Source organism: Hevea brasiliensis, chromosome 2 (assembly GCF_030052815.1).
Source record: "Hevea brasiliensis isolate MT/VB/25A 57/8 chromosome 2, ASM3005281v1, whole genome shotgun sequence".
Taxonomy (NCBI): domain Eukaryota; kingdom Viridiplantae; phylum Streptophyta; class Magnoliopsida; order Malpighiales; family Euphorbiaceae; genus Hevea; species Hevea brasiliensis.
Window position 1 is genome coordinate 115,534,264 of NC_079494.1, and position 18,371 is coordinate 115,552,634.

At 33.2% G+C, this 18,371-nt stretch overlaps 2 protein-coding genes across 6 annotated transcripts; both read left to right on the forward strand.

The window, feature by feature from the left end:
• Positions 1–7,929: 7,929 nt before the first annotated feature.
• On the forward strand, positions 7,930–14,767 carry LOC110659649 (probable galacturonosyltransferase 6). 4 transcript variants are annotated; one of them, XM_058140312.1, is made up of 9 exons: positions 7,930–8,327; positions 8,519–8,553; positions 8,868–8,909; positions 9,077–9,260; positions 9,352–9,431; positions 10,646–10,878; positions 11,097–11,454; positions 12,968–13,489; positions 14,169–14,767. In XM_058140312.1, exons 1-9 carry the CDS (start codon positions 8,216–8,218, stop codon positions 14,442–14,444), a joined length of 1,842 nt encoding a protein of 613 aa, XP_057996295.1. In that variant the 5' UTR covers positions 7,930–8,215; the 3' UTR covers positions 14,445–14,767. The 4 variants fall into 4 exon arrangements, with proteins under 4 accessions (XP_057996295.1, XP_021673326.2, XP_057996296.1 ...); XM_021817634.2 differs by having other exon boundaries at positions 9,358–9,431; XM_058140313.1 differs by lacking the exon at positions 8,868–8,909.
• A 740-nt stretch (positions 14,768–15,507) lies between these two features.
• On the forward strand, positions 15,508–16,243 carry LOC110659650 (photosystem II reaction center W protein, chloroplastic). 2 transcript variants are annotated; one of them, XM_021817636.2, is made up of 2 exons: positions 15,508–15,724; positions 15,801–16,243. In XM_021817636.2, exons 1-2 carry the CDS (start codon positions 15,628–15,630, stop codon positions 16,121–16,123), a joined length of 420 nt encoding a protein of 139 aa, XP_021673328.2. In that variant the 5' UTR covers positions 15,508–15,627; the 3' UTR covers positions 16,124–16,243. The 2 variants fall into 2 exon arrangements, with proteins under 2 accessions (XP_021673328.2, XP_021673329.2); XM_021817637.2 differs by having other exon boundaries at positions 15,511–15,724; positions 15,822–16,243.
• Positions 16,244–18,371: the final 2,128 nt, after the last annotated feature.

The following is an 18,371-nucleotide window of genomic DNA, read 5'->3' on the forward strand; positions in this document are numbered from 1 at the left end:
AATTCTATTTTTAAAACACTGATCAATGCGAGATAATAATATTTTCATTAGATTAAAATTTTAAATTATATATATATTAATTATCTCTTTTAATAAATCATTTATAAATTATATTATAAATTATAATTTTTCAATAAAATTAATTATATCTACCGATGATAGATTGAGGAAGCTCTCTAAATTTTATTGAATTAAAAAAATAATTTAAATATTAAAAAAAAAGGCTAATAACTAATAATTAATATGAAAAATATAAACATCCTCCAGCATAATTCATTTAAATGCAATTGTTGCTGATGATTTTAGCTGCTGAAGCGTAAAGCATAACAATAACTTTTCCACGTTGTAGTTTAGGCGCGTGGTTGAAGATGGGCTTTTCACTGGTTTCGTATTTATGTCAGTGTGGCCATGCATGATGTTCAGTTCATCTTCCACCACCCACCGTAAAATATCATATGGCAATCACTGACTTGAAAAGTACATTTTGAATTGAAAATTTGCAATGCTCCTCCTTATTTTTATGGTAATGGCCTCTGTTCCACTTTTATTTATTTTAAAAAATTGTTTAGTATATTATTTATTTTCTCATTTGATTCATAACCATCACCACTAATTCCGTATTATCATTACGATTTAAATTATTAAATATTTCAGCATAACTATATTGATTATTAATCTCTAGTTTGTCTAAAAAATTATATTATAATAAAATATAAATTAAGATATTTAAATTTAAATCAATCAGATAAATTAACATATATTTAGCATTAGCTCATCGTCTGGGCTAATTAATTTTTTTTTCTATATAACGCGCCATGTGAGTGGCTAAAAAAAAAGTGCGAGTGTAAATTCCGATTCGTGTGTTGTGCAGGTAAAAGGCTGCCGTTAAAGCTAGATTGCCCGTATGTGTTGGTGGCCCAGAGCAAAATGGTGCAGTGTGTTGGGTGCATGTGTATGAATTTTTTTTTTTTTTTTTTTAAGTGTCTGCCAAGAGCTTTCTCCTTTCCTCTGTGTTGATTATGCTTTGGCTATGGAAACGGGTCTTCATCTGTTTGCTAATGGAAGAAGAGACACGTGAGGGTAGAAGTGTTGAGTCCACTTTGAGGCTTTCTCCTTCGGTTAAAAAAGATTGAGATACCACTGAACTCCGTCTCTTTTTCTATGGTTATGTTTTCCTAAGCTTCTAGGTTTTTGTTTCATAGCCTTAGTGCTTGTATTGTATTTAAATCTTAGTTCAGCTACTCGGTTTTCGGTGCTATAGAACTTGGGGTGCTCTGTTTTTAGGCAATAATGCCATGCATAACTTCGGGCTTGATCGCCAGGACGAAGTGTCTTCCTCGGATAAAGCTGCGGCAAAAGCGCGGTGACGCGTGAATGTTAACGCTACTAAGGGTTTGCAGAAGTGAGTACTAGGGTTTGTTTTGTTGGGCTGGGTTTGATTTGTTAGGTTGGGTTTGTTTAGCTGGGTTGGTTTAGCTCTTTGGTTATTTAAGGCCCCTTTTACTAGTGAAAATCTATTGTCTTTTGATAGATACATATATATTTACATATATATGTATGTAACTTTTTTTTTCTTAAAATAAAGAAATATTATTAATATAATGAGATATAAATGATAATAAAATTAAAAAATAAAAAATATAAGAAGAATATATGTGGAAGATATAATTCTAGAAAACCCCTTGCAAAGGTCTAGAATATGCGAATACATAACTGAATTTCAACTAATCGAATTGTTAATCAACACTAAAAATAATAATTGAGCTAAACCAAAATTGAAAGAAAAATAAATTTAATCAATTTTAAAATTATTCGGTCAATTATTGATTACAACTAAATTAACAGGAAAAATATATATTTTATTTTATTAATTAATTATTTAAATATTAATAAAAATATTTATAATCTTCTCTATTTGTAAAAAATTAATAAATATGATTTGATATTAATAATAAATAATTATAAGTTAAATATTATTATAAAACCATAAAATAATAATTATAAATAATATGGTATAAATAAAATTATAATTAACACATTAATGAATATAAATTCAGTTATTTTGATTATCAAATCAAAAGTAATCAAATTAATAATTGAAAATTTTTATAATTATTAATAAAAAATCGGAGCAAATTGAGCCCAATTGAATTATATCAATTTGGTTAAGTTATAACCAAATTATGCACACCATATATCTGGTATTCATAAGTGCTTCAAAAAATCAACTTGTCTTTTAGATAAAGCGAGATAAAATTTTTCAAAAATCTAAATAAATACAGTTGTTTGAAAATCATTTTATCCATAAAAATAAACTAAGGTAATTAAGAAATTTTAAGAAACTGTGTAGATAATTTTTTTTTTTAAGTTGAGAAATCCTATTAACAATAAAAAAAAATTCATATAAAATATTTTTCCCCACTAAAATTGAGTGAAATAAAAAAATCTATTAATTAAAAGATAATAATAATGATGATGATGATATCGGTAGTTTTTATGGTTTTAACCTTGATAACACGTAAACCTACAATAAGAAAGAAAGATAAGGTGGATGGCTATCTGACAGGCTACTCAAACGTTCAAGTTAAATATCTTAACTCTTCAAAGAGAAATTAGAGAATTCTTTAGTGAAAGAGATCTTTAGAGATAGTAAGCGTATATGTTTTTTTATCATTTTACTAGTATTTATAGGCTTTTTTTTAGGAAATATTTATTGCTTTGATTATAGTGATGATATTGGCTAAATCTACAAGGTAATTTTGATAGAATCTGCTATTTATTGGATTACGTGCGTGATTATCGCTTAATTTTTGAAATTCGATCTTTGATAATTACTACAATTATTGTTCGATATGATTTCTGTTCACCTTTTTGGGCTACGAAGCTTTTATTTGATCTTTATTTTTATTTGATTCGTTAGATATTTTTTATCCATATTTCTATTCGATTTTATTTTCTATCACATTGAAAGTATTTTTATCTTTGATTTTCCATACTGAATATAATTTTGACTATTTAACTTTATTTTTTAGACTGATGGTATCAAATAATAATAATAATAATAATAAAAGAAGACAAAGGTCATTGCCGGTGGCATCCCATGAAAGCCAAGAAAGAAGGGAGACTTCGCATAGAGAGAGAAAGAGGGATGATGATCTCGTGCATGTGGAAGCTCAACAAGCTGTGATGATATTTAAATAAAAAGTATAACTAGTTATTACATTAGTTAAATTATTTATTATTTTATTTTAATAATACAATTCAATGCTTAGTTTTTTTTTATATTTTATATTTTTAAAATCATAATTTAAAATTTTATTAATGATAAAATTTTTTATTAATTTTATATTTAATAAAAATATAAAAATATATACCAATTAATTTCAATTTTGAAATAAGTTTATTAATAACTGATTATTTTTTAATAAAAAAATTAAAATACATATCATTTAATTTTATATTTTCTATTATATTAAATATTATAAGCTAATTTTATGTATAATAGCCACTATAATGGGTCTAATAATTGAAATTTCTCTCCCCCTTGTGTATCATTGATTTCAATAATTTGCAAAAGTAGCAAATTGCTTCAGAATCCTAATCATGCCTGGTCGGGAGTACACGTTTTTGCCTTTTTTATTTTTAAATTGGAAAAGTTTTTTGACGCCAATTTTACAATTTGCTAATCATATTAATATTATATGATATATTTAAAAAAAATAAAATATTTATTACTTCAATTCTTAAATTCAGTACTTTTTTAACAGTTGATAAATAGTTAAAATCGTATTAAAATAATAAAAATAAAATTAATTTATTAATTTCAATTCTTGTAATATAACGGTTTAGAACAGTAACTTGTGCTAGGGAAAGCCCACGATAACACAACTACTAATGGGCTAATGGCCCATGGTTTAATTATTAATTGATGCTAATTATTTGTATTTATGTCCATGAATTTGGTCAACCCAATAAATTTATGCCAAAAATTTTGGTCCCGTTTTATTATTATTTTCCTTTTTTTTAATTTCCATAATAGAATATTATTCTTTAAATAGTCTGATTAAAAATGAATAATATTATTTAAAAATAAATTATTTAAAATGAATAATATTATCTCTTTATAACTTGATTAAAAATAAATTACCCCAACAGAACTAGAGATTAACACAAAAATGAAAATCATAATATGATTTAAAATCTTCATCGTTTCATTTGTCGGAAAGGCTGAGAGAAGCACCATAAAAAATATTCCATGGACTAGAGTTATTTTATTTTGATATTGCCGTGGATTTCTTAAATATTGGATTTGATCGGATTGAGAGTCTTCTAAAAATCAAATAACGGATAGGTTCGATGGTGGTTGACAATCACTTCAATACTAAAGTCAATAATTAAACTGTGAATCAAGTATTTAGTATAATAGGAGTGAGTGTTTATTTGCATACTTATTTCTAAAATCTTATATTTTTGATATTGTGTCACGACCTAACCTATGAGCCGGACCGACGCTAGGACCTGGATTAGTCTAAAACCCCCGAGATCCGTAGTAAGTCTGACTATTCCTTAAACCAATCATAAGACTTATTTTAAGCTCAATTTCAAGAATTCAACCGGATAAAGTCCGGCTATAGTATAAACCATACAACGGAAAGTTTTTGACTCGCTCATCCTGTAAGCACAATATATAACAATTTGGGGAGCTCAGCTCACCCTCCACATACTCGTAATATCATAAAATCAAATGTGAGCTCAGCTCCCTCATCCAATCCAATTATACATGCATCTAATAATTTTACAGATCCAACATAACATTGTATTACATACCCAATTTAATTAAAACACTTCTAACACATGCGGAATTCAATAAGTTAGTAAAATTATACAAAACATCACAGACATTAATAAAAGACCTATGAGGGAGAGAGGCATGTTAGAACTCAACAAAAAATCTCCTGTATCCTTAAAAAATAAGGTGAACAGGAGTGAGCGTTCGACTCAGAGAGTAAAATACTGATTTTAAGTACAACTTCTATAGCTCTCTAAATCTAATGCATCTTAAAAGGTGGAATGCAACACTTTCATAATTTTCATACAAATTACATCATAACAGCAAAAGGGTAATTTAGAGCACTCACGCACCTATATAATATGCAAACAGTACATATATGGGAGTTGATCCCCTATACTCTCTCTTAATCCAACCTCTGCCAGTGAGTACATCTCAAGCTAAACTTTTGCTTAATAGACTAAATGCGGAGACCAGCAAGGTCATCTCGAGCCGTGTCTATCCCAACTTATCCATAAAAGGATCGGATTCCAGTGAGTCAAGCTCCAACCGCGTCTATCTGTCCTGTCCATATCTAATACCATACACCACACGCACACCAACACACGCATATTGCTCCATATTACCATAAAACAACATCCATAGCATTTTATTAAATAAATATGCAATATAAAATGTGCCTAGTATTTAACTACATAAATATATATTTATAAGTAATACATGGGCATGCTTGAGCATATAGTAATATTGAAATTATAATTAAAATCAATATTTTACTCACAGACGTGAACCGAGGTCACTGTAGTGGCTGAGCGGAGGAGGAAGGCTGTCTCAACTCACCTGACAATTTCATTATAATTATTTAATATAATTGATTCAATATAAGCTTAAAAAGAACCAAAGACACCTTAAGTCATATCGAAAATCCAGCAGAATCTACTCTATACCTAGGACATATTCAACCTGCAAAATGGTTCAAAATACACTTCTATATCCACAAGTCACACAACCACAACTCATTCACATCACATGGCTCCTCTTGGGCCCATCCAAATAGTCAACCACCATAATTTGAAAAATTGCCATTTAGTCCCTACAACTAACCCCTTTGCCAAAACTACCAAAATGAGTTCTAAAAATTCTAAAATTTTGCCTCACGGTCCTTAATAATATTATTAAACTAATGCAAAAGGAATTATAATTTTCTAACCTACCACAAATATTTTATAGTTTTTTAATCGAAATTAGGCCTAGATAATTAAGTAAAATGAAGGTTCGGGTTTACCTATGCCAATTTCAACCCTTGGGACGTGTCCGAAATGTCTGAAAATAGTGGGGTAGCCTATAATCTCGATCTAATTCTGAAGCTTTCTTGGTAGCCTGCCTGCTCAGCTCGAAATTGCAGACCCTAGCAACTATCAAATTTCCGCGAAACGAGCGTACCTACACGAAGCCCATAACACGGGAGTTAGTGCATAATTTTTACGGAATTTATTAAACTCATTTAATGCCCGAAAAAATACTGTGAAGTTCCGTGGGACTCACTGAAAAACGGTGTAGGAAAATTTTGAAATGGGTATTACCAGGAAGCTCTCATCGAGGGGAGCACTTCAATACTTTCGGATTTTTTGTGGGGTTCACGGTTTGCTAGAAATTTAGCCCAAAAATAAAAATGGGATAAAACTTCATGAAATTGAATTTTTACTCTGCCTTGGGATCGAAAACGAAGCCTAAAAATTTCGAAAAATTTTCATAAAACTTAGAAAAATTTGTAGAGTCTAAATATATTTTTAGTTTTGCCACATAGTCTTTAAATTAATTTGTAAAAATTTACAAAATTTATTAATTTTGAAAAATCAAACCTGATTTCTAAAATTCAAAAAATTTTAAATAATTTACTAAAATTTTAATAAAATAAAATATTAATATTTACCTATAAACTAAGTAATTTAAAATTTAGGAGTGTTACATATAGTGATTGAAATGAAATCTTAGTCAGATCTTCACTGATTTCCTATTTAAGTTATAATAATCATACTTAGATTATAGTGAAAATTAGGTATGATCATTGACTTGATCTTTACTTGGTCTTGAAGAGAGTACCGATCTCTTCGAAACATATCAAAACGTTCTCAGAGCTCTCATTAGAGCTTGGTCTCTTTAGGTATCGATTGTTGAAATCGAATTGGTGAGCTCTGCTCAATTCCAAATTTGGATTGACAGACTATCTAATTCTAAGTTAGGATAGGTGAGTCTTGCTGAGTCGATTTATTAGTCTTTTATATATATTTATTTTAAAATCTCTTGTTTTGTTTTGACTTTGGGCAAAGGAATTTTAGCATCAATTAAAGCTCCAGGAGGATGAGGACACAAACTTGCAAGTTTCAAGTTAGGCTGCATTGGATCACCAAACCCAACTTGTCCACTCAAATTTCACTCAAGTTACTCTACTAGGTTGTCAAATTGCCATCAATTCGGTGAAGTGTGTAGCGTTCTCGATGGCAATTCTCGCTAAATCATTGCAACTATCACTAAAACCATCGCATAAACCCACCTAACCCCAAACACTATATAAAATTGAATTCAATTTTATTTAATATTATTTTTTGAAATGTATTAATTAAAATATATTTAAAATTAAATTTAACATATTAGTGATAGAGCATTAATATAAGATGCATCCGTATGTGAATTAATTTATTATTTTCAAACTAATATAAGACGCATTCTTAAGATTTAATTTTTAAAAAATTAATTTTTATTGATATATTATTTAAAAAATATATAATAATTTCGTAATTAAAGTTTTTATATTTCAAAATATAAAAGGAATATTCAAATTTTCCTTTTCGAGTGGAGGAGAGAGCTGCGTTTTTCAGATTAAAATTCAGTTTATCCTCTCCGGAGAGAGAGGAAAAGGAAAAAAAGAAAAAAATTGCCGAGTGCCACGTGTTCAGATGAGATCATGGAGCAATCTCGGCGGACGACAAGGGGAGAATATCTAGATCGACGACTGACGATGCTCGTCCTCATCACCCACCGTGATCACCCCACCACTGTTTGCGTCACTCGTTGTCATTGTCGCTTCTCAATTCTAAAAGCGCACCCCAAAGTATATAAGGACTAAATTGACCCAAGAATTAAAAAATACAAAGGGGAAAAAAAAATTAAAAAAATAAAAAAGAAAACCCTCCCTCCCAGAACCGAGCATGGAAAAAGCTCTCTAACACCTACCATCCTCTTTCTCTACAAACGCAAAACACACTTAGAAAAGAAGACCTGAAACCCTAGCCTTGCTGTTCAAGTATCGAATATTATCGGTTTGAATCCGAGAAATGTTCTTTTTGGAGAACGATTGATCGAGAAAGAGAACCGTGAGATCAAGGATTCAGTTTTTGGTGATAACGCATTACAGGTTTGATATTGATGAAGAAAATCAATCAATGGCAGAGGATTCTGATCCTCTCTCTGCTTTGTTTCACTGTCTTCGCTCCTCTCCTATTCGTCTCCACTAGGCTCAAAAACTTCACTCCCTTCGGTAAATTTTTGTTCGTTTATATCAAATGGAACTTTCCCAGCGCTAGGATTGATGATTGTGTAATGTATCAATTTGAAGCTGATAATCTAATATTAATCATCTTCTGTAGATAGGATCATCTTGTTTCTGCAGTTTTTTTGGTGGTTTGATTACTAATGGATGTGTTAATTGATCTTCCTGTGATTTGGCAGGTCGGAAAGAATTTGTTGAAGATTTATCGACTTTTGTAAGAACTTGCTTCTACTTAAAATTCAGTTTTCCCCCTTTTCGGTTGCTAAGGAAATTCGAGAGATAAAAAGAGAGATTCAGATTTATTTTCTTGTTCTTCTTGTTAATAGTTAATCACAAAATTTTTCTAACCGAGAAAATTTACTATAATAATTTAAATTGACTATAGAATTTTGGCTTTAAGAATGAAATATTACAAATCCCAGATTTGAAATAATATAAAAATTTGTTATGTTCCCTCTAACTTTGCCACTAGATGGATATTGGTTGGTATATGGATAATTTAGCATTGTTCCTGTTTATTGGCCGCAGAAATATAGGACAGATGCTTTAAAACTTCAGGCAATTGAGCAGGTAGCTTTACATTTATGCTCTCTCTCCTACCCCTTCTCCACACCCACCCCCAACCCCACCCCCCCAGCGGCGCCCCGCCGTTGTTGCTTTCACATTCATCGTTTTGTTCCCTGTTCTATACTTTCTGAGCTAGTTATCTATGTCTACATGGGTGCTTTGTGATTTAGGAAGCAGGTGAAGACTTGAAAGGGCTTAAATTATTTGCTTACGAAGGAAATAATTTGGATTCAGTAGGTAAACACAGTACTACTAGTTGGAGTAATAATTCTAAGCATTCTGAAAATAATGGAGACAGAAGTCATGATTCAAGACAATCTGAAAGTACTGGATATACAATTCATCCTCTGCATGGTAATGGTCGGAAGTTTTTTTTTTTTTTTTTATTCTTTTTTCCTCTTATGTTTAGTGATTGTAAACCATTCTCTAATATGTAACATTTAAGTTTCAGGAACTAGCCATGAAAGAAAAGAAGAAAATAAGCACATTCAACTGGAAAAATTATCATCCAAGTCAGATGACCGGGTACATATGCACATGTTATTCTATAATCATCTCAAAGGGGCTGTGTATATTAGTGCACTTTTTGAATCCATTACTAATTTGGATAGTGTATAGATGAACTTATACTTTTGCAAGGTCATTATGAAATTAATAGAAATAATAGAATGCTATCACTTAGATTGGAGGCATATCATTTACATGTACTTGGATCTGTTCAATTTTCTGCTTGTGCTAACGTACACAAAAGCTGTTTTATAAGTTGGTAGAAAGCTTAATGTTTATGCTTGTATGCTCAGTATATCCAACATGCAAAGTGGATTTTGTTTGAGGCTGTTGCTGCCAACTCATTATTCTGATATTTATATCGATGTATATGTTAGTGTGAGACAACTTCATGTTTGCTAATGGTGTTCTTAGAAGTTCAGATTGGGCATTTAAGAGACCGAACATCCATTGATTGAACATAGTCAAGATGAGGCTATTTGAGATGGGCAATAATAGTTTGATGGATAAAGAAGTTTGGAAATGAATTTGTTGTAGCATCAATAGGTAATTGTGGAAAGACGGTTGTACTTATCTGGTCACGTGTGGTAAATATTGAATTTCCTTTAACATGTGAAAAGTACTAATAGTGAAAAGTGCTACAAACTATTAGGACATGGGTGAGTGGAAGAGGTTATGATGTCATACATCATATGGCTTGCAGCAGAACAGATGGCAAAACAATAATTTGTTTGCTGTGTCATGACACTACCAAATAACATGCATTGGGAATGTGATGCATATATTGACTATCCCAGGCCTATTGCCTGCTCTCCATGCTTTGCTGATGGAGGCATAAGTAAGAAAAATCACTTAACTTTGCCCCATGTTAAGGTTAACTTAGTACTCATAGGTTCTGTCAGATTTCAGTTGGTATTTAATTGTGTATGAAATGTATTGTTTTGGCCATTGGACTTTAGCTAAGTGGAACAATCAAAAACTTGTGCAGAAAGTGATTATGTTAAGAAGTGCCACTAGCATCATAATTTTATTGATCCAGTGCTGCACAAACAATTAAGATGGTTTTCTCTTAATTTGTAGCTTTTTGTTTTGTGGTTCTTTCCTTGTGTTCATGATTCAGGGTTGTTTTCTATATTCAAATGATAAGCCTCGGTCATTGTTATCGATATTCAAATGATAAGCTTTATTATACTTCTGCAATCTGCATATTATGTGCTTTACTTTGGTTGCAGAGGCAATCCAATCAATCAAGAATCCGACATCATCAGAATTTGCGGATTCCAGCACGTAGAGAAACAAATGATAAGGTAAAGGAGATGAAAGATCAGCTCATTAGAGCCAAAGCATACTTGAGTTTCGCACCACCAGGCAGTAATTCTCACCTAGTAAAAGAGTTGAGACTGCGTATGAAAGAACTAGAACGAGCTATGGGGGAAGTTATGTGGGATGCAGATTTATCAAGGAGGTACCTTCACCACCAATATTTTTTTTTTCTTTATTAAGCCACATGTACATTGGAAATCGATCAATGAAGCTAAGAAAACAGTATGTCATGTTGCATAATAAATAAAAATGTCATGGTAGCTTTTACATGTTAAATTTAGGAGAAGCAATGTCAAGTTTGTTCTGATTAAGGATGATGAACTAAAATGTTTTAAAATCTGAACACCACTTTAACTGCAGTGCACTAAAGAAAATGAAGTCCATGGAGGTTTCCTTGTCTAAAGCCAGTCGTGTTTTCCCACATTGCTCCGCCATGGTCACAAAGCTCCGTGCCATGACTTACGGTGCTGAAGAACAAGTTCAAGCACAGAAGAATCAAACAATGTTTCTTATTAGGCTTGCTGCAAGGACCACGCCAAAAGGCCTTCACTGCCTTTCTATGCAGTTGACAGCGCAATTCTTTGCCTTGCCACCAGAGGAGAGGCAGTTCCCTAACCAACAAAGACTGCATGATGCAATTCTCCATCATTATGCTGTTTTCTCTGACAATATCCTGGCTTGTGCAGTTGTTGTGAATTCCACAGTCTCCTCTGCCAAGGTAAAGTGCATTGACATTTTGGTTTCTATTCTCCCTTCCCTTTGTTTATATTGATAATGCTCCTGGGTATTGCTTAGGTACTTACAACTTTTCACACATAAAATGAAAGAGATAACTGGAGTCAATATGGCCTCGCTATTAATTTCTTTTCATGTGAGGAAGCTCATGTCCAACTATAGTTGCTAGATTCAACTCTGTTTCCCTTCTATGTCAAACTATGTGTATCATATATGTAGTATACTGCACATACTATACAACTCAGTTAGAATTTGGCACTTGGTGGGATTATGTACGGACCTTTATGTTTTGTGTTCATGATACTAGCCTTTAACCTAATTTGATTAAAATTCTGCCACAATCCTCACTACTGAAGCCATTTCAAACATTTTCTGTTTTTGGAAAAGTCTTTATCCGATTAAGAATAAAAGTAGGGCCAAATTGTGAACAATCCTAAATTTCTACAAAGAGCATGCTAAACAATAGCATCATATTTGCTTTAGTGAGTAGGGAGTACCTTAAATCTTACATAATGATCTGAAACTAACAAAACAGCCTGATGATGAAGATGATAGAGGAAAAATTGCAATTCTCTCTCTTCTTCAGTGAGCAATAGCAAGATGTCTGTGCAAGGGACAATTTTTGATACTTATCATTTGCAATTGTGGAAGCTTTAGAAATAGAATGGGGTGGTATATGGCCCCAAGTTCAAAGTGCGCCCTAGTATTCATGCTCTTACTCTTAGCCTGGTGCTGCCATTTGTTTGCTATGTTTGGAGGCTCTAATTTCAAGTCTTTTCCAAAGATACAGGATCGTGGCTCTTTAGAGAATATATGAATTCTTCATCTTGATTGTTTGAATGAAAGGCTTTGAGGACCTTCATCCTGAGGGGAAAGTGCCAACTTGTCTATGTATGGCAACAACTAAAAAAGAAGGCTGAACTTTGTTCCATTGAATAATGGGCTGGATTGAACTAGCGCATGATGAATTGCTTTCTCATTTTTCAAACAGAACTAAGTGGCCATTCAAGACTTAGGAGGATGGGTTAGGACTGTGTGAATCTAAAGGTTCAGGGTGGAGTTTTGCTGTTCTAGGCACATTTAAATTGACCACTTCAAATACCTGGCCCTTTTTCGTCCTCTTTAAATCTTAAAACCTAAGATCTTTACCCTTTCTACTGGGTTGTTGCTCAAGTGTCAAGTTAGCCAATGAATTATTTCACCATCATCCTTATCTAGTGATCTTTATGTGAAAATTTTTGTGTGCTATCTGATGTAAGATATTGATAAACATTGTTTTACCTATTCCTTTCCCTTTGGGAGCTTTGGGATCTGTCAGGGTCCCCCCTTTCCATTTGCCGTGAGTAGAGATTGTTCTATGATGTATATGGATGATATTTTTCTGTTTGGACACTCCATATTGGTGCAAAAAGATTTTCAAATTTGCTGTTAGCCATGAAGTACTTTGATGACAAATGCAATAAAGCTTATGATTGTTATTGCTCAATTACTGACAGGATGCAGAGAAAATTGTTTTCCATGTAGTGACTGATTCTCTCAACTTTCCAGCAATCTCAATGTGGTTCTTATTGAATCCTCCCAGCAAAGCCACAATTCATATACAGAATATAGATAATTTTGATTGGTTGTCAGCCAAGTACAATTCAACATTAAAGCAGCAAAATTCCCGTGATCCAAGATATGCTTCTGCACTGAACCACCTTCGTTTCTATCTACCAGATATCTTCCCTCTGCTAAATAAGATTGTGTTCCTTGACCATGATGTTGTGGTGCAAAAGGATCTAACAGGACTTTGGAGTCTTAATATGAAGGGCAAAGTAAATGGAGCGGTGGAGACTTGCAAGGAAAGTGAAGCTTCATTTCGCCAGATGGATTTGTTCATTAATTTCTCAGATCCATATGTAACAAAGAGGTTTGATGCCAAGGCATGCACGTGGGCATTTGGAATGAATTTGTTTGATCTGAAAGAATGGAGGAGACGAAAATTAACTGCTCTCTACCATAAATACTTGCAAGTGGTATGGAAATATTGTTGTTCTAATCATATTTGCTTTTGTTTGTGTGCTGATATGGCTGATGATTTTTGTTGTCTCTGTTCATGCATCATGGATTTATGACATCGCATATAGAGCATCTACAAGTGAAATTGTGTAATTTCAATTTCGTAGCATGTTTCCTTTTGGCTTGTTGACTCTCTCTCTCTCTCTCTCTCTCTCTCTCTCTGAACTGGGGTTGCGGACGTTGTTTTATGGAAGTCGAGATGGGGATAATTGAGTCAATTTGATAACAACAAAACATTAGTCACTGCATATTTTCAATTTTTTATGTTAACATTAAACACCTCCTTTTTCCTTCCTCTTGACATCATTGGTTTCAGAACTGATAGTTGTTATTTGGGTTACTTATATTGTTGCATCTCAGTGTGCATACAAGGTGTGTAATTTGAGTCACCCAGGTTTTCACTTCTGAGTTCTGTTTTACACTTGACAATTCAAGAAGTTTTCTGTTTTTCTGTTTTAAAACGCAAACAGATATGTACACGCTTCATCACAAATTTGCTAGTTGGTTTATTGAATTGTATAGAAGATGTGCAATAGATGCATGCATTGGCAACTTATGCACACAGATTCTTGGGTGAAGCAAAGGTTAATCTGTACTTCTCATTTATATACTTGTTTGCCCCATCATTGATTGCAGGGTTACAAAAAGCCGCTGTGGAAGGCCGGGAGCTTACCATTGGGTTGGGCAACCTTCTATAATCAGACAGTTATATTGGACCGGAATTGGCATAGACTAGGGCTAGGTTACGACTTCGGCATTAGACAGGATGACATTGACCGAGCAGCAGTGTTGCACTATGATGGAGTCATGAAACCATGGTTGGATATAGGTATTGGATATTATAAGAGTTACTGGACCAAACACGTCAACTATGATCATCCATACTTACAGCAGTGCAATGTCCACGGTTAATTGAAATCAGAGCATGGCAAGGGGTATTATTAGCCTGCACAACATCATTAATTGCTTCTTGTTCTAGGAAGTTATGTGTTAGCTTGATTCTTTAACAATTTCTTTTGTAAATTTCAACTTCTTTTTTCTCCAAAAGCCGGCATAATCTTCTAGCAGCTGAGTCAAGTTATACCGATCACCAAAATGAAATAAGGATCTGAGGGGCATATTCTTATTTGGTAGTTACCTAGTGTGTACATAGCTCAATTCAGGTATTGGATTTAGATTCAAGCAGATGCACATTTGGAAATAAGATTAATGTGCAGAAGAAATTACATTTTCTACATTTTATTGTTTTTGTTTGTGATATATGGTTTCCTTGAAGGCCATCTTTACATCGTATTAGTTAAGTTTGCCGCTTTCTGTTCAGTTTAGTTGTGGTTTCACTGGAGTTACCCTCCTGGATTTGTATTTTCCAATTATTGAAGGAAAAGGAAATGCACCATAGGTGGGAAACTATATTCCTTGATAAATAGTTTAATAGGTGTATTTAATATAAGGTTGAGCTCATATAAAAACGAGCTTAACAATCATTAAATTAAATATTTGTATTGAAATACATGTTGAATTAATTAAAGTGTATATATAAAATATAAATTTAAATATAAAAATTTAATCTAACTGTTTTTAAGCTCATTATAATATGAGTTTAAACTCTTCGTAGTATCTTACTCACTATAAAAGAAGGGCTTCAGTCAGGGTAAATGGATTCCAAGTGGCAAATGGTTATATTGAAAAATGATTGGAAGATGCTGCACGCATCAGTCCATGCGTATTATTGGGGCACAGTATTAACAGAGAGACCAGAAAGGCGATGCCCGCAATTTAATTATTAGCTAATAAATAGATCAGTGAGTAACGATAGGAGGTTTGGCGTCAATTCAAGTCATAGATCACTGCCTGAGTAAATTTGCTCTTCTTGGATCATAATTCACAAATGGATGATGTGACACGTGGTCGAAGGTGGTTGTACTTGTGTGGATATCGTATACCGAATGAGGCGTTGTCCATCTATCCATGTTATGTGGTGCGTTGGACAGACTTTTGTACCCATAGTACTAATCTGTAAATTCTTCTCTTACCCCTTGGCTACTTCTGCTCTTTGGTTTCTTTCTCAATCTATTTTCTTACAAATTGAAGAAAAATGGCTACCATATCTGCTATGACTCCAACCTCATCAATCACTCGTGCAATTCTTGTGCAAAAGAGATCAGCAGGGATCTCACACTCGCCTGTTCTTGGTAAGATTGATTTTCTTCTTTCTCATGAAATATTGCGCGTGACTTCTTTATGGATCAGAAGTTTACATACGCATAGTTATTGGTCAACTGCTTCCAGGCTTGCCAGCCATGGCACTGAAGGGAAAAGTGAGATGTGAGAAGCCATTTGTGAAGGAAAACGGGTGTAACAAGGGCATGACTGCATCACTTTTCGCAGCCGTGGGTGCTGCAACCATGTCAAGCCCAACCCTGGCTCTGGTGGACGAGAGAATGAGCACTGAAGGAACAGGACTTCCCTTTGGTTTGAGCAACAACCTTCTTGGTTGGATCCTGTTGGGTGTGTTCGGTCTGATTTGGGCCTTCTACATTGTTTACACTTCCACCCTGGATGAGGATGACGACTCAGGATTGTCCCTTTAAAGCCAAAGTCAATCCTAATGCTGTTTGTCACAATTCCCATGTTGAAAGGAATGTAAAAAAATGCAGAGAGTTCGGCCATTTTTTCTATCTTTTGCAAAATAAGTACCTTCGTTTGTGCAACTCGTGCGCCTGCCTGCCTGCCTGCCTTGTTAACTTTCTTTTATTCCTCTTGTTTAACTCTCATACCGTCTCTACATTGATCTTGCAATTACTCAATTCCATAATGTCAATGAAATTAAAAAAAAAAAAAAAAAAGAGACTTGGTTTTCAACCAATCAAATTCGAGTAACAAATCTGTCAAATATTAATCAAATTGAAGTGGTAATTGAATCTCTATACATGGGAACCACAAAAGGTAGCAACCCAAAACAAAAATTAAGATGACTTCCATTTCTCGTTTTCTAGTTATGATTGGTGTCGCTAACAGGGCAAGCAAAGTTCTTAGTTCTTTCAAATTAAATATATTATATAATTTCATTATAATTCATTAATTATATTTACACACACACACACACACACACGTAATTAAACATCTAATATGTATCTTACATATGTTTAAAATTTATTTAATTGCATATATTTTTATATATTATTCATGCCCGGTCGTTCAACTATGGAAGCGATCTTTCTCATTATAAGCTTGATGGAGAAATACAGAGACATGAAGAAATATCTACACATAGTTTTTATTAATTTGGAGAAGGTTTATGATAGTGTTCCAAGAGATGTCTTATGGAATGTGTTAGAACAAAAGACGGTATTTATTAGATACATACAAGCGTTGAAAGATATGTATAAAGGAGCAACTACTATTGTGCACATAGTGGAAGGGGACACAAGAGATTTTCCGATTTCAATTGGATTATACCAAGGATCAGCCATAAACCCTTATATTTTTACATTAGTTTTAGATGAATTGATGAAACATATACAAGAGAGTATTCCTTGGTGCATGATGTTTGCGGATGATATTGTTCTGATAGATGAGACACGAGAAGGAGTCAATAGAAAGTTAGAACTTTGGAGAAATACTCTAGAGTCAAAGAGTTTTAAGTTAAGTAGAACGAAGACAGAATATATGCATTGCAAGTTCAGTAAAGGCCAAACTGGTGATAGGAAAAGAGTTAGTTTGAATGAAGTGGTACTGTCTCAAAGTAATCACTTTAAATATCTAGGTTCAGTCTTTTAAGTAGATGGGGGATGTGAGGAGGATGTTAGTCATAGAATTAAAGCTGGATGGTTGAAGTGGAGATGTGCCACATGAGTTTTATGTGATCGTAAGATCCCAATAAGTTGAAAGGAAAATTGTACCGTACAGTCATACGATCGGCTATGTTATATGTAGTGAGTGTTGGGCACTGAGAGAGTCGTATGCGTCTAACATAAGAGTCACAGAGATGAGAATATTAAGGTGGATGAGTGGCCATACTAGACTAGATAAAATCCGTAATGAGAGTATTAGAGAAAAGGTATGAATGGTGCCAATTGAAGATAAGTTGAGAGAAGGGAGATTGAGGTGGTTTTGTCATGTGAAGCATAGATATACGGAGGCTTCAGTTAGATAAGTAGAGCACATTAGGTTAGAGGATAGAAAGAAAAAAAGGGGTAGACCTAAATTGACTTGGAGGAGAGTAATACAACATTACCTAAAAGTATTACACATTTCTGAGGATTTAATCCAAAATCGTTTAGAGTAAAGAAAGCGAATCTACATAGGCGACCCTAAATTTTTGAGATAAAGGCTTAATTGATTTGAGTTGAGTTAAGTTGTATTATTTTTATTCTCTTTATGTTTTCTTAATAATCTATAATTATAAATTAATTAAATTAAAATATTTTTTCATTATACCTTGTATTATTTCGGTTTTTCTTTATGTCTAATTTTATTCTCTATTTTTATTGCATGATTTAAATTTTTTTATAAAAATGTATCAAGAAAAATAAATTTCTCAAAATATTTTAGGAACTATTGGCATTATTTCCATAGTATGCAATTTTATCTATTTTCCAAAACTACATCTACATATAGTTTGGCCAAAGAAGGCGGCCTACGCTCTCATTCCCTCTCTTCCTTCCATTTTCTTCGGCTTTCTTGAAGCTACCTCTCCCACTCCCTTCTGCGCGCAGCAGCCAGCCGAGCCATTTATTTTCATGACTTTGGGTTTTGCAGACGATTCAAAAATTCACCGAGCAATTAAGAATTTCCAAACCTCTCTTTTCTCTGCTGCGAAACTATTACAGTAGTTCT

What these genes read in the sequence shown, in the direction of transcription:
- LOC110659650 (XM_021817636.2), top strand. Translation starts at nt 15,628, where the DNA reads ATGGCTACCATATCTGCTATGACTCCAACCTCATCAATCACTCGTGCA. An exon ending in CTCACACTCGCCTGTTCTTG is followed by an intron (nt 15,725 to 15,800) that starts GTAAGATTGATT and finishes ACATACGCATAG; the next exon opens with TTATTGGTCAACTGCTTCCA.
- LOC110659649 (XM_058140312.1), top strand. Translation starts at nt 8,216, where the DNA reads ATGAAGAAAATCAATCAATGGCAGAGGATTCTGATCCTCTCTCTGCTT. An exon ending in CAAAAACTTCACTCCCTTCG is followed by an intron (nt 8,328 to 8,518) that starts GTAAATTTTTGT and finishes GTGATTTGGCAG; the next exon opens with GTCGGAAAGAATTTGTTGAA. An exon ending in TACAATTCATCCTCTGCATG is followed by an intron (nt 9,261 to 9,351) that starts GTAATGGTCGGA and finishes GTAACATTTAAG; the next exon opens with TTTCAGGAACTAGCCATGAA.